Raw genomic sequence first — 15,923 nt, forward strand, 5'->3', positions numbered from 1 at the left:
GTGTCACAATATTTCTAAACCTGTACTTCATATCACAAGCACTATATAAAGTCCTTTTTACATCAGCAGATGTCACAAAGTGCTTATACAGAAACCCAGCCTAAAACCCTAAAACCCCAAACAATGCAGACATAGATGGCAGCACAATCATGTACAATCTTACCAGAGTGTGGATCAAAGTAAACGGCTGTATTTGTGTCACTGAGGAATTTCCTTTTTTATTATCGTGATCGATGTCCAATCACATGTCATGATGCCGTCGTCACGTCACTGTGATGCTGTCCGTATATATCCAGCCATACATAATGGGACAGTATGTCACCATACCCATATAAGGTAGTTCCTTTTATGGCTTGTGCCCTGACAGAGGATGGAATGTTTTGTGTGTGTCCCAAATGGCCCCCTATCCCCTACTTAGTGCGCTACTTTTGACCAGGACACATAGGGCACTATATATCTAATAGGGTGCCATTTTGAATGACGTCTTAGAATGTTCCGAAGGTTATGTTCCCCTAACTATCGCTTTAACCCCTTTTTGGGGGGTTAAAGCGATAGTTTTGTAGGCTAAACCGTTTTTTTCGTGATCATTTTTCTTGTCTCCTGGTCTGACAAACAGCACCGTAGCTCTGCCACTGTCCACCGCAGATGCGGAAGGCCGACATCGGCGGATACGATAGATTGAGACGCAGCCCATACCCCCCCCCCCCAAAAAAAAAAAAAAACAGACTTGGATATTGATGGGGATTTTTTTATTATGTTAATTAGGGTGCATCAATCAACTCTTAAGGATTATTTTTTTTAAGTCTGCATAACTATATCAAATCAATGCTGAAAAACTCAATAGAAAGAGCAGAACAGATCATTTGTTCCATTCCCCATCCTATATACTACCATACAGGCCTACCCTAGAGTGGCAGGTGAAAATAAATCCATTATAACATCAGTCAAAGCAATCAAGCTTTTAACCATTTTAATGTTGATATAATTGACAAAATAGTAGTGTAATCGTTATACTAAGGTATTATACTGTAGTAACATGAGCTGAGATAGAGTAGAAGTCTGACATTCCATTTGGTTATAGAATCTATTAAAGGAACCAGAGAGAGAGAGAGAGAGGGAGAGAGAGAGAGACAGAGCCAGAGAGAGAGAGGGAGAGAGAGAGACAGAGCCAGAGAGAGAGAGAGGGAGAGAGAGAGACAGAGCCAGAGAGAGAGAGAGAGAGGGAGAGAGACAGAGAGAGAGAGAGAGAGAGAGAGAGAGAGAGAGAGAGACAGAGCCAGAGAGAGAGAGAGAGAGAGAGAGAGAGAGAGAGAGAGAGAGAGAGAGAGAGAGAGAGAGACAGAGCCAGAGAGAGAGACAGAGAGAGAGAGAGAGAGAGAGGGAGAGAGAGAGAGACGAGCCAGAGAGAGAGAGAGAGAGAGAGAGGGAGAGAGAGAGAGACAGAGCCAGAGAGAGAGAGAGAGAGAGAGAGAGAGAGAGAGAGAGAGAGAGAGAGAGAGAGAGAGAGAGAGAGAGAGACAGAGCCAGAGAGAGAGAGACAGAGCCAGAGAGAGAGAGAGTAGCGGGCAGAGTTATGTGTCGATAAACTACACAATATTTGCATCCCAAATGGTACCCCTGTTCTCTTTGTAGTACACTATTTTTTGCCTAAGGCCCAGGCTGGGATGTTGCCATTCTCCACCCTTCTCCCAAAGTGCACACTTTCTCGCATGGATTTAACAAAAGTGGAAACTCCAGCCAATGCTTACACAAATCATATGGGCTCTTGTCAAAAGTAGTGCACTATATAGAGAACATGGTGGCACTTGAGATGCAACCAAAGACAGCACTGTCCCAGTGTCAGATCTAAGTGACTTATTGCATGCTGTCTGTCCTCCGCTGAAGCTCAGAAAACTGTTCTGGAGTCAGTTATGTGGGCGCCGTTGTGTCCAGGCCCCAGTTAGACCTCTCAGCCTCAACACCCCTCTCCCGACAGCGGAGCAGCTCCTGTGGGCATGGCTGTCTTACTCCAGCCCCAGGCCTGGTCAGGACGACTGCATCAGGCCCGTCAGCCGTTTGCCTGTCAGTGACTTGCCCTGAAGAGCGATAGTATGGAATTAATATGATGGTTGCCTTGTTGGTTTAAGGTGAAAAGTTTTGTAACAAAGTAGTGGTCGGAATAATCTCTACGTAGGTGAGACAGATACAGACAGACAGAGACAGAGAGACATAAAGACATACAGACAGAGACAGAGACAGACAGAGAGAGAGACATACAGACAGACAGACAGACAGACAGACAGAGACACAGACAGAGAGAGACAGAGACAGACAGACGAGGGAGAACAGAAAATAAAAGGACAGGGAAGTAGAGCCACTGACCACACTGCGTGTGAACTTCTCCAGAGATGTGCGTCTTCCCTGCTGCTGCTCCGTCTCAGGCTTGGGCACAAAGCATTATGGGGAGAGGAGAGGAGAGGAGAGGAGAGGAGAGGAGAGGAGAGGAGAGGAGAGGAGAGGAGAGGAGAGGAGGAGAGGAGAGGAGAGGAGAGGAGAGGAGAGGAGAGGAGAGGAGAGGAGAGGAGAGGAGAGGGGAGGGGAGGGGAGGGGAGGGGAGGGGAGGGGAGGGGAGAGGAGAGGAGAGGAGAGAGAGGAGAGGAGAGGAGAGGAGAGGAGATGAGAGGAGGCAGAAAAAGAGAGAATGAAAACAAAGCAGAGAAGAGAAGTCAGTGATATCACTGATTCAGACCATGCAGTAGTTTACTGACTGCAGAACCTGGAAATCTCCAACAGAGGGCAGCACTTCACTATGTTGGATGCTGAGGACTGGCGTCAAACTGCAGTTTGCCCCAGGCAAACGGAGACACACAGAGAAACACACACACCTTCTTCCTGGCCATCAGAAGATCTTGGTAAGCGTTGGAGCGGAGGTAGCGTGTGTAGCTGTCACTCTTCATCAGCTTATAGATGTGGTCCTGTAACAGAGGAGAGAGAAGGGGGAGGACAAATGGGGAAGGAAAGAGAGAAGGGGGAGGGACAAATAGGGAAGGAGAGAGAGAAGGGGGAGGACAAATAGGGAAGGAGAGAGAGAAGGGGGAGGGACAAATAGGGAAGGAGAGAGAGAAGGGGGAGGACAAATAGGGAAGGAGAGAGAGAAGGGGGAGGGACAAATAGGGAAGGAGAGAGAGAAGGGGGAGGACAAATAGGGAAGGAGAGAGAGAAGGGGGGGACAAATAGGGAAGGAGAGAGAGAAGGGGGGGGACAAAAAGGGAGAGAGAGACAGAAGGAGGGGGGGAATAGGGAGAGAGAGAGAGAAGGGGGAGGACAAATAGGGAGAGAGAGATAAGGGGGAGGACAAATAGGGAGAGAGAGAGATAGAGAGAGAGAGAGAGAGAGAGAGAGAAGGACAAATAAGGAGAGAGAGAGAGAAGGGGGAACAAATAGGGAGAGAGAGAGAGAAGGGGGGGGACAAATAGGGAGAGAGAGAAAGACCATGACCATGAGAAACAAGATTCTCTGGTCTGATGAAACCAAGATTGAACTATTTGGCCTGAATGCCAAGCGTCACATCTGGAGGAAACCTGGCACCATCCCTACGGTGAAGCATGGTGCTGGCAGCATCATGCTGTGGAGATGTTTTTCAGCGACAGGGAGACTAGTCAGGAACGGAGCAAAGTACAGAGAGATCCTTGATGAAAACCTGCTCCAGAGCGCTCAGTACCTCAGACTGGGGTGAAGGTTCAACCTTCCAACAGGACAAAGACCCTAAGCACACAGCCAAGACAACGTAGTAGTGGCTTCAGGACAAGTCTCTGAATGACCCTGAGTGGCCCAGCCAGAGCCCGGTCTTGAACCCGATCGAACATCTCTGTGCAGCGACGCTCCCCATCCAACCTGACAGAGCTTGAGAGGATATGCAGAGAAGAATGGGAGAAACTCCCCAAATACAGGTGTGCCGAGCTTGTAGCGTCATACCCAAGAAGACTCGAACTGTAATCACTGCCAAAGCTGCTTCAACAAGTAAAGGGTCTGAATACTTATGTAAATGTTATATTTCAGTTTTTGCTTTTGAATACATTTGCAAAACAATCTAAAAACCAGTTTTTGCTTTGTCATTATGGGATATTGTGTGTAGATGAGGGGGATTTTTTAAAAATACATTTTAGAATAAGCCTGTAACGTAACAAAATGTGGAAAAAGTCAAGGGGTCTGAATACTTTCCGAAGGCGCTGTACATCGAGAGAGACCTAATGTGTGTGTTTTAGCTTTATGCTGTATTTCAGCTTTTGGGCTGTTAGTCTGTCTGTAATATAACGTACCTGTCTGTAATATAACGTACCTGTCTGTCTGTCTGTAATATAACGTACCTGTCTGTCTGTAATATAACGTACCTGTCTGTCTGTCTGTCTGTAATATAACGTACCTGTCTGTCTGTCTGTAATATAACGTACCTGTCTGTCTGTCTGTAATATAACGTACCTGTCTGTCTGTCTGTAATATAACGTACCTGTTAGTCTGTCTGTAATATAACGTACCTGTCTGTCTGTAATATAACGTACCTGTTAGTCTGTCTGTAATATAACGTACCTGTGTGTCTGTAATATAACGTACCTGTCTGTAATATAACGTACCTGTCTGTCTGTCTGTAATATAACGTACCTGTCTGTCTGTCTGTAATATAACGTACCTGTCTGTCTGTAATATAGCGTACCTGTCTGTCTGTATTATATAACATACCTGTCTGTCTGTCTGTAATATAATGTACCTGTCTGTCTGTCTGTAATATAACGTACCTGTCTGTCTGTCTGTAATATAACGTACCTGTCTGTCTGTCTGTAATATAACGTACCTGTCTGTCTGTCTGTAATATAACGTACCTGTCTGTCTGTCTGTAATATAACGTACCTGTTAGTCTGTCTGTCTGTCTGTAATATAACGTACCTGTCTTTCTGTAATATAACGTACCTGTCTGTCTGTCTGTAATATAACGTACCTGTCTGTCTGTCTGTAATATAACGTACCTGTCTGTCTGTCTGTCTGTAATATAACGTACCTGTCTGTCTGTCTGTAATATAACGTACCTGTCTGTCTGTCTGTAATATAACGTACCTGTCTGTCTGTCTGTAATATAACGTACCTGTGTGTCTTTCTGTAATATAACGTACCTGTCTGTCTGTCTGTAATATAACATACCTGTCTGTCTGTCTGTAATATAACGTACCTGTCTGTCTGTAATATAACATACCTGTCTGTCTGTCTGTAATATAACGTACATGTCTGTCTGTCTGTAATATAACGTACCTGTCTGTCTGTCTGTAATATAACGTACTTGTCTGTCTGTCTGTAATATAACGTACCTGTCTGTCTGTCTGTAATATAACGTACCCGTCTGTCTGTTTGTAATATAACGTACCTGTCTGTCTGTCTGTCTGTAATATAACGTACCTGTCTGTCTGTCTGTAATATAACGTACCTGTCTGTCTGTAATATAACGTACCTGTCTGTCTGTCTGTCTGTAATATAATGTACCTGTCTGTCTGTCTGTAATATAACGTACCTGTCTGTCTGTAATATAACGTGTCTGTCTGTCTGTAATATAATGTACCTGTCTGTATGTCTGTAATATAACGTACCTGTTAGTCTGTCTGTAATATAACGTACCTGTCTGTCTGTCTGTAATATAACGTACCTGTTAGTCTGTCTGTAATATAACATACCTGTCTGTCTGTCTGTCTGTCTGTAATATAACGTACCTGAGCCTCTTCGTAGCTGTCTGTCTGTCTGTCTGTAATTTAACGTACCTGTGCGTCTTCGTAGCTGTCTGTCTGTCTGTAATATAACGTACCTGAGCCTCTTCGTAGCTGTCTGTCTGTCTGTAATATAACGTACCTGTGCGTCTTTGTAGCTGTCTGTCTGTCTGTAATATAACGTACCTGTGCGTCTTCGTAGCTGTCTGTCTGTCTGTAATATAACGTACCTGAGCCTCTTCGTAGCTGTCTGTCTGTCTGTAATATAACGTACCTGTGCGTCTTCGTAGCTGTCTGTCTGTCTGTAATATAACGTACCTGAGCGTCTTCGTAGCGGTCTGTCTGTCTGTAATATAACGTACCTGAGCCTCTTCGTAGCTGTCTGTCTGTCTGTAATATAACGTACCTGTGCGTCTTCGTAGCTGTCTGTCTGTAATATAACGTACCTGAGCCTCTTCGTAGCGGTCTGTCTGTCTGTAATATAACGTACCTGAGCGTCTTCGTATCTGTCTGTCTGTAATATAACGTACCTGAGCGTCTTCGTAGCTGTATCGTCCCGGGTCTTTAAGGTTGGCGCTGGTGCGTTCGTAGCTGTGTGAGTCCAGGTTGATGGAGCTGGAAGCACCTTCTGCCAGAAACTCTGCCCAGATCTCCTGAGCCCGCTCTGCCACTTTCTCCAGAGGCTGCCTCTTCAGATCCTGGACTGCCAACCAAAACCTATTGGATACAGTAAGTAAGCAATTCCGCTCATTCTTACACCACTGGAGGTGTGCGGTTATTCCCTGATAACTGCCAGAGTCAGCACAGATGACACCATTTCACTGTACTGGCTATTGATGCCATCCCTTCTCACACAGCAGACCCTGTGACCATAACATAATATATAAATATAATAAATAATATACACTACCGTTCAGATGTTTTGGGTCACTTAGAAATGTCCTTGTTTTCCATGAAAACATACATGAACTGAGTTTGAATAGGAAATATAGCAAAATGCATAGGAAATGTAGTCATTGACAAGGTTAGAAATAATTATTTTTAATAGAAATAACAATTGTGTCCTTCAAACTTTGCTTTCGTCAAATAATCCTCCATTTGCAGCAATTACAGCCTGGCAGACCTTTGGCATTCTAGTTGTCAATTTGTTGAGGTAATCTGAAGAGATTTCGCCCCATGCTTCCTGAAGCACTTCCCACAAGTTGGATTGGCTTGATGGGCACTTCTTACGTACCATATGGTCAAGCTGCTCCCACAACAGCTCAATAGGGTTGAGATCCGGTGACTGTGCTGGCCACTCCATTACAGACAGAATACCAGCTGACTACTTCTTCCCTAAATAGTTCTTGCATAGTTTGGAGCTGTGCTTTGGGTCATTGTCCTGTTGTAGGAGGAAATTGGCTCCAATTTGGCATGGCGTTGCAAAATGGAGTGATAGCCTTCCTTCTTCAAGATCCCTTTTACCCTGTACAAATCTCACACTTTACCACCCCCAAAGCACCCAAAGCACCCCCAGACCACCACATTGCCTCCACCATGCTTGACAGATGGCATCAAGTACTCCTCCAGCATCTTTTTATTTGGTCTGCGTCTCACAAATGTTCTTCTTTGTGATCCGAACACCTCAAACTTCGATATGTCTGTCCAATCTTCCTCTGTCCAGTGTCTGTGTTCTTTTGCCCATCTTAATCTTTTCTTTTTATTGGCCAGTCTGAGATATGGCTTTTTCTTTGCAACTCTACCTAGAAGGTCAGCATCCCGGAGTCGCCTCTACACTGTTGACGTTGAGACTGGTGTTTTGCGGGTACTGTTACGGATACAGGTATCCTGTGTCTTTTTGTGTTTTTTCTCTCCTTCTGCCCTAATCACAGGTGTCCTGTATGTTCCTGATTGGTGGTCGTTGGGGTGTCTGCTGATTGCTAAGGTGGACTAATCAGTGAACATTCCTCTGCATTGCACCACCTGTTTCTGGTTTTTCAATCACACATCCCATTGTTTAAAAGCAGGTCAGTTGTGTTTGTTGTGAGAGACTATTTCCGTATGTGAGTATGGATACTGTGGTGTCCTGTGTTTTGTGTACTCACTCATTTGCTGGTTACTCTGTTTGGTAACTTTGTGTGTTTCTGGGAAAAGGGGAATTTAAGCAAGTTGCCCTTGGGCGTACATTACCCGTAGGAAGAAAACTGTCTAAAAACACTAGTTAGACCTGAGCGGACCACCCACTGTATTTGTGTATGATTAGCAGTAGCTTAGCGGTTCTTGAGGCAGGCAAGATCAGTTTAGGGTTTTTTTACACTATTGTTTCATTTCTTGGGTCCTGCTCAGCCCTTTTTCCCAAACCTTGACCGTGTGTTCAAAAATAAACATTTTATGTTTGACGGTAGTTTATGGTTGTCGTGTAGTTTTTGTTCTCACTGTTCCATGTCACGCTTATAATTTGCATGAATTATGTTACGGGTCTCATGTCCATCCACCCTAGACGTTTAAAGCCACGGGGTTCGTAACAGGTACTAATTAATGAAGCTGCCAGTTGAGGACCTGTGAGGCGTCTGTTTCTCAAACTAGACACTAATGTATTTGTCCTCTTGCTCAGTTGTGCACCGGGGCCTCCCACTCCTCTTTCTATTCTGGTTAGAGTCAGTTTGCGCTGTTCTGTGAAGGGAGTAGTACACAGCGTTGTACGAGATCTTCAGTTTCTTGGCAATTTCTCGCATGGAATAGCCTTCATTTCTTAGAACAAGAATAGACTGCCGAGTTTCAGAAGAAAGTTATTTGTTTCTGGACATTTTGATTCTGTAATCGAACCCACAATTGCTGATGCTCCAGATACTCAACTAGTCTCAAGAAGGCCAGTTTTATTTATTCTTTAATCAGCACAACAGTTTTCAGCTGTGCTAACATAATTGCAAAATGGTTTTCTAATGATCAATTAGCCTTTTAAAATGATAAACTTGGATTAGCAAACACAACGTGCCATTGGAACACAGGACTGATGGCTGCTGATAATGGGCCTCTGTACGCCTATGTAGATATTCCATTAAAAATCTGCCATTTCCAGCTACGATAGCCATTTACAACATTAACAATGTCTACACTGTATTTCTGATCAATTTGATGTTATTTTTGAAAAGAAGGACATTTCTAAGTGACCCCAAACGTTTGAACGGTAGTGTATATATATATATATATATATATATATATATATATACACATACAGTGAGGGAAAAAACTATTTGATCCCCTTCTGATTTTGTACGTTTGCCCACTGACAAAAATTATCAGTCTATAATTTTAATGGTAGGTTTATTTGAACAGTGAGAGACAGAATAACAACAAAAAAATCCTGAAAAACGCATGTAAAAAATGTTATAAATTGATTTGTATTTTAATGAGGGAAATAAGTATTTGACCCCTCTGCAAAACATGACTTAGTACTTGGTGGCAAAACCCTTGTTGGCAATCACAGAGGTCAGACGTTTCTTGTAGTTGGCCACCAGATTTGCACACATCTCAGGAGGGATTTTGTCCCACTCCTCTTTACAGATCTTCTCCAAGTCATTAAGGTTTCGAGGCTGACGTTTGGTAACTCGAACCTTCAGCTCCCTCCACAGATTTTCTATGGGATTAAGGTCTGGAGACTGGCTAGGCCACTCCAGGACCTTAATGTGCTTCTTCTTGAGCCACTCCTTTGTTGCCTTGGCCGTGTGTTTTGGGTCATTGTCATGCTGGAATACCCATCCACGACTCATTTTCAATGCCCTGGCTGAGGGAAGGAGGTTCTCACCCAAGATTTGACGGTACATGGCCCCGTCCATCGTCCCTTTGATGCGGTGAAGTTGTCCTGTCCCCTTAGCAGAAAAACACCCCCAAAGCATAATGTTTCCACCTCCATGTTTGACGGTGGGGATGGTGTTCTTGGGGTCATAGGCAGCATTCCTCCTCCTCCAAACATGGCGAGTTGAGTTGATGCCAAAAAGCTCGATTTTGGACTCATCTGACCACAACACTTTCACCCAGTTCTCCTCTGAATCATTCAGATGTTCATTGGCAAACTTCAGACGGGCATGTATATGTGCTTTCTTGAGCACGGGGACCTTGCGGGCACTGCAGGATTTCAGTCCTTCACGGCGTAGTGTGTTAACAATTGTTTTCTTGGTGACTATGGTCCCAGCTGCCTTGAGATCATTGACAAGATCCTCCCATGTAGTTCTGGGCTGATTCCTCACCGTTCTCATGATCATTGCAACTCCACGAGGTGAGATCTAGCATGGAGCCCCAGGCCGAGGGAGATTGACAGTTCTTTTGTGTTTCTTCCATTTGCGAATAATCGCACCAACTGTTGTCACCTTCTCACCAAGCTGCTTGGCGATGGTCTTGTAGCCCATTCCAGCCTTGTGTAGGTCTACAATCTTGTCCCTGATATCCTTGGAGAGCTCTTTGGCCTTGGCCATGGTGGAGAGTTTGGAATCTGATTGATTGATTGCTTCTGTGGCCAGGTGTCTTTTATACAGGTAACAAGCTGAGTTTAGGAGCTCTCCCTTTAAGAATGTGCTCCTAATCTCAGCTCGTTACCTGTATAAAAGACACCTGGGAGCCAGAAATCTTTCTGATTGAGAGGGGGTCAAATACTTATTTCCCTCATTAAAATGCAAATCAATTTATAACATTTTTGACATGCGTTTTTCTGGATTTTTTTGTTGTCATTCTGTCTCTCACTGTTCAAATAAACCTACCATTAAAATTATAGACTGATCATTTCTTTGTCAGTGGGCAAACGTACAAAATCAAGAGGGGATCAAATACTTTTTCCCTCACTGTATATACACAGTTGAAGTTGGAAGTTTACATACACCTTAGCCAAATACATTTTAACTTTTTCACAATTCCTGACATTTAATCCTAGTAATAATTCCCTGTCTTAGGTCAGTTAGGATCACCACTTTATTTTAAGAATGTGAAATGTCAGAATAATAGTAGAGAGAATGATTTATTTCAGCTTTTATTTCTTTCATCACATTCCCAGTGGGTCATAAGTTTACATACACTCAATTAGTATTTGGTAGCATTGCCTTTAAATTGTTTAACTTGGGTCAAACATTTCGGGTAGCCTTCCACAAGCTTCCCACAATAAATTGGGTGAATTTTGGCCCATTCCTCCTGACAGAGCTGGTGTAACTGAGTCAGGTTTGTAGGCCTCCTTGCTCGCACATGCTTTTTCAGTTCTGCCCACATATTTTCTATAGGATTGAGGTCAGGGCTTTGTGATGGCCACTCCAATACCTTGACTTTGTTGTCCTTAAGCCGTTTTTCCACAACTTTGGAAGTATGCTTGGGGTCATTGTCCATTTTAACTTCCTGTCTGATGTCTTGAGATGTTGCTTCAATATATCCACATCATTTTCCTTCCTCATGATGCCATCTATTTTGTGAAGTGCACCAGTCCCTCCTGCAGCAAAGCACCCCCACAGCATGATGCTGCCACCCCTGTGCTTCACGGTTGGGATGGTGTTCTTCGGCTTGCAAATACCCCCCTTTTTCCTCCAAACATAACAATGGTCATTATGGCCAAACAGTTCTATTTTTGTTTCATCAGACCAGAAGACATTTCTCCAAAAAGTACGATCTTTGTCCACTTGTGCAGTTGCAAACCGTAGTCTGGCTTTTTTATGGCGGTTTTGGAGCAGTGGCTTCTTCCTTGCAGTGCGGCCTTTCGGGGTTTTGTCAATATAGGACTTGTTTTACTGATTTCTTTTGATTTTCCCATGATGTCAAGCAAAGAGGCACTGAGTTTGAAGGTAGGCCTTGAAATACATCCACAGGTACACCTCCAATTGACTCAAATTATGTCAATTAGCCTATCAGAAGCTTCTAAAGCCATGACATTTTCCAAGCTGTTTAAAGGCACAGTCAACTTAGTGTATGTAAAATTCTGACCCACTGGAATTGTGATACAGTGAATTATAAGTGAAATAATCTGTCTGTAAACAACTGTTGGAAAAATTACTTGCGTCAAGCACAAAGTAGATGTCCTAAACGACTTGCCAAAACAATAGTTTGTTAACAAGAAATGTGTGGAGTGGTTGAAAAACGAGTTCTAAGTGTATGTACATTTCTGACTTCAACTGTATATATATATATAAAAGCCATAACACTGAGGTAACCTACACAGGGGGAAGACTGAGACAGGTCCAGACATTGGAATGTGTAGTAGGACTATAACTGCTTCACCCACCATTGGCTGCACAAACACTGAGCACAGTAGAGTGGAGAGGAGTGCCAGCTAATTGTAATTGCCTCTCATATTACAATCTATCTGTATTGATGTGTGGTCTGGCCCTGCAATATACAGACACTGAGTGAGAGATAGAGAGTGAGAGATAGAGAGAGAGAGAGTGAGAGATAGAGAGTGAGAGCCAGAGAGATAGAGAGTGAGAGAGATAGAGAGTGAGAGAGATAGAGAGAGAGAGAGAGAGAGAGAGAGAGAGAGAGAGAGCGAGCTATGGTGAGTTAGTGAAGATAGGGAGAGTGGTTGGCAGCTGAGGACAGAGAGAAGGGTGTGTGTGTGACCTGCTATCAGGCTAGTACACTCCAAGACTCCGTTATCTTCTTTAGTAGAGCCCCTCATCAGAACCTGCCTTCAGAGGAGACACACACACACACGCGCACACACACACACACGCAAGCGCACACACAATCCACTTCCCAGCCCAGTTCACATGGGTGGCAGAGCCGCTAGCTACAGGGGACTGACAGCGCTCCTGACCCCCCTGAAGAGAGGCCTAATGGGGATAAGTAGATAGAGCGCCATGGTGAGGTGCTGGAGGGTCAGTGCTAGCCTAAGTAGAGGGAGTCCAGGTGAGGTCAGGTGACTTCCAAACAAATGGGATGGGAAGAGGAAAGGAGAGTTGTTTTTTTTCTTTCTTTAATTTAACCTTTATTTATCCAGGCGAGTCAATTAACAACCGATTCTTATTTACAATGACGGCCTGAAAGAGAGGTAGAGGATGAAGGGATGGTGAAGGGTAGAGGATGAAGGGATGGTGAAGGGTAGAGGATGAAGGGATGGTGAAGGGTAGAGGATGAAGGGATGTGAATGGTAGAGGATGAAGGGATGTGAAGGGTAGAGGATGAAGGGATGGTGAAGGGTAGAGGATGAAGGGATGGTGAAGGGTAGAGGATGAAGGGATGTGAAGGGTAGAGGATGAAGGGATGTGAAGGGTAGAGGATGAAGGGATGGTGAAGGGTAGAGGATGAAGGGATGGTGAAGGGTAGAGGATGAAGGGATGGTGAAGGGTAGAGGATGAAGGGATGGTGAAGGGTAGAGGATGAAGGGATGTGAAGGGTAGAGGATGAAGGGTAGAGGATGAAGGGATGGTGAAGGGTAGAGGATGAAGGGTAGAGGATGAAGGGATGGTGAAGGGTAGAGGATGAGGGGATGGTGAAGGGTAGAGGATGAAGGGATGGTGAAGGGTAGAGGATGAAGGGATGGTGAAGGGTAGAGGATGAAGGGATGGTGAAGGGTAGAGGATGAAGGGATGGTGAAGGGTAGAGGATGAAGGGATGGTGAAGGGTAGAGGATGAAGGGATGGTGAAGGGTAGAGGATGAAGGGATGGTGAAGGGTAGAGGATGAAGGGATGTGAAGGGTAGAGGATGAAGGGATGTGAAGGGTAGAGGATGAAGGGATGGTGAAGGGTAGAGGATGAAGGGATGTGAAGGGTAGAGGATGAAGGGATGTGAAGGGTAGAGGATGAAGGGATGTGAAGGGTAGAGGATGAAGGGATGGTGAAGGGTAGGGGATGAAAGATGTGAAGGGTAGAGGATGAAGGGATGTGAAGGGTAGAGGATGAAGGGAGGGTGAAGGGTAGAGGATGAAGGGATGTGAAGGGTAGAGGATGAAGGGATGTGAAGGGTAGAGGATGAAGGGATGGTGAAGGGTAGAGGATGAAGGGATGGTGAAGGGTAGATGATGAAGGGATGGTGAAGGGTAGAGGATGAAGGGATGTGAAGGGTAGAGGATGAAGGGATGTGAAGGGTAGAGGATGAAGGGATGTGAAAGGTAGAGGATGAAGGGATGGTGAAGGGTAGAGGATGAAGGGATGGTGAAGGGTAGAGGATGAAGGGATGGTGAAGGGTAGAGGATGAAGGGATGTGAAGGGTAGGGGATGAAGGGATGTGAAGGGTAGAGGATGAAGGGATGGTGAAGGGTAGAGGATGAAGGGATGGTGAAGGGTAGAGGATGAAGGGATGGTGAAGGGTAGAGGATGAAGGGATGGTGAAGGGTAGATGATGAAGGGATGGTGAAGGGTATAGGATGAAGGGATGGTGAAGGGTAGAGGATGAAGGGATGGTGAAGGGTAGAGGATGAAGGGATGTGAAGGGTAGAGGATGAAGGGATGGTGAAGGGTAGAGGATGAAGGGATGGTGAACGGTAGAGGATGAAGGGATGGTGAAGGGTAGAGGATGAAGGGATGTGAAGGGTAGAGGATGAAGGGATGGTGAAGGGTAGAGGATGAAGGGATGTGAAGGGTAGAGGATGAAGGGATGGTGAAGGGTAGAGGATGAAGGGATGGTGAAGGGTAGAGGATGAAGGGATGGTGAAGGGTAGAGGATGAAGGGATGGTGAAGGGTAGAGGATGAAGGGATGGTGAAGGGTAGAGGATGAAGGGGTGGTGAAGGGTAGAGGATGAAGGGATGGTGAAGGGTAGAGGATGAAGGGATGTGAAGGGTAGAGGATGAAGGGATGGTGAAGGGTAGAGGATGAAGGGATGGTGAAGGGTAGAGGATGAAGGGATGGTGAAGGGTAGAGGATGAAGGGATGGTGAAGGGTAGAGGATGAAGGGATGTGAAGGGTAGAGGATGAAGGGATGGTGAAGGGTAGAGGATGAAGGGATGGTGAAGGGTAGAGGATGAAGGGATGGTGAAGGGTAGAGGATGAAGGGATGTGAAGGGTAGATGATGAAGGGATGTGAAGGGTAGAGGATGAAGGGATGGTGAAGGGTAGAGGATGAAGGGATGTGAAGGGTAGAGGATGAAGGGATGTGAAGGGTAGAGGATGAAGGGATGTGAAGGTTAGAGGATGAAGAGATGGTGAAGGGTAGAGGATGAAGGGATGGTGAAGGGTAGAGGATGAAGGGATGGTGAAGGGTAGAGGATGAAGGGATGGTGAAGGGTAGAGGGTGAAGGGATGGTGAAGGGTAGAGGATGAAGGGATGGTGAAGGGTAGAGGATGAAGGGATGGTGAAGGGTAGAGGATGAAGGGATGGTGAAGGGTAGAGGATGAAGGGATGGTGAAGGGTAGAGGATGAAGGGATGGTGAAGGGTAGAGGATGAAGGGATGGTGAAGGGTAGATGATGAAGGGATGGTGAAGGGTATAGGATGAAGGGATGGTGAAGGGTAGAGGATGAAGGGATGGTGAAGGGTAGAGGATGAAGGGATGGTGAAGGGTAGAGGATGAAGGGATGGTGAAGGGTAGAGGATGAAGGGATGGTGAAGGGTAGAGGATGAAGGGATGTGAAGGGTAGAGGATGAAGGGATGGTGAAGGGTAGAGGATGAAGGGATGGTGAACGGTAGAGGATGAAGGGATGGTGAAGGGTAGAGGATGAAGGGATGTGAAGGGTAGAGGATGAAGGGATGGTGAAGGGTAGAGGATGAAGGTATGTGAAGGGTAGAGGATGAAGGGATGGTGAAAGGTAGAGGATGAAGGGATGGTGAAGGGTAGAGGATGAAGGGATGGTGAAGGGTAGAGGATGAAGGGATGGTGAAGGGTAGAGGATGAAGGGATGGTGAAGGGTAGAGGATGAAGGGATGGTGAAGGGTAGATGATGAAGGGATGGTGAAGGGTATAGGATGAAGGGATGGTGAAGGGTAGAGGATGAAGGGATGGTGAAGGGTAGAGGATGAAGGGATGGTGAAGGGTAGAGGATGAAGGGATGTGAAGGGTAGAGGATGAAGGGATGGTGAAGGGTAGAGGATGAAGGGATGGTGAACGGTAGAGGATGAAGGGATGGTGAAGGGTAGAGGATGAAGGGATGTGAAGGGTAGAGGATGAAGGGATGGTGAAGGGTAGAGGATGAAGGGATGTGAAGGGTAGAGGATGAAGGGATGGTGAAGGGTAGAGGATGAAGGGATGGTGAAGGGTAGAGGATGAAGGGATGGTGAAGGGTAGAGGATGAAGGGATGGTGAAGGGTAGAGGA

General features: G+C 45.4%; 1 protein-coding gene across 1 annotated transcript in view; it reads right to left on the minus strand.

The window, feature by feature from the left end:
- Positions 1-2,024: 2,024 nt before the first annotated feature.
- The window catches only part of LOC311123865 (regulator of G-protein signaling 6-like), a gene marked incomplete at both ends in the record, with an annotated part of 43,123 nt that continues 29,224 nt past the window's right edge, over positions 2,025-15,923 (minus strand). The window contains 4 exons of the mRNA XM_084198086.1: positions 2,025-2,075; positions 2,362-2,421; positions 2,865-2,954; positions 6,257-6,443. Of these exons, the coding sequence (XP_084054212.1) occupies positions 2,025-2,075; positions 2,362-2,421; positions 2,865-2,954; positions 6,257-6,443 (388 nt within the window). The remainder of the gene's footprint in view (positions 2,076-2,361; positions 2,422-2,864; positions 2,955-6,256; positions 6,444-15,923) is intronic.

This window comes from Coregonus lavaretus (genome assembly GCF_964263955.1).
Source record: "Coregonus lavaretus genome assembly, contig: HAP1_SCAFFOLD_3225, whole genome shotgun sequence".
Taxonomy (NCBI): domain Eukaryota; kingdom Metazoa; phylum Chordata; class Actinopteri; order Salmoniformes; family Salmonidae; genus Coregonus; species Coregonus lavaretus.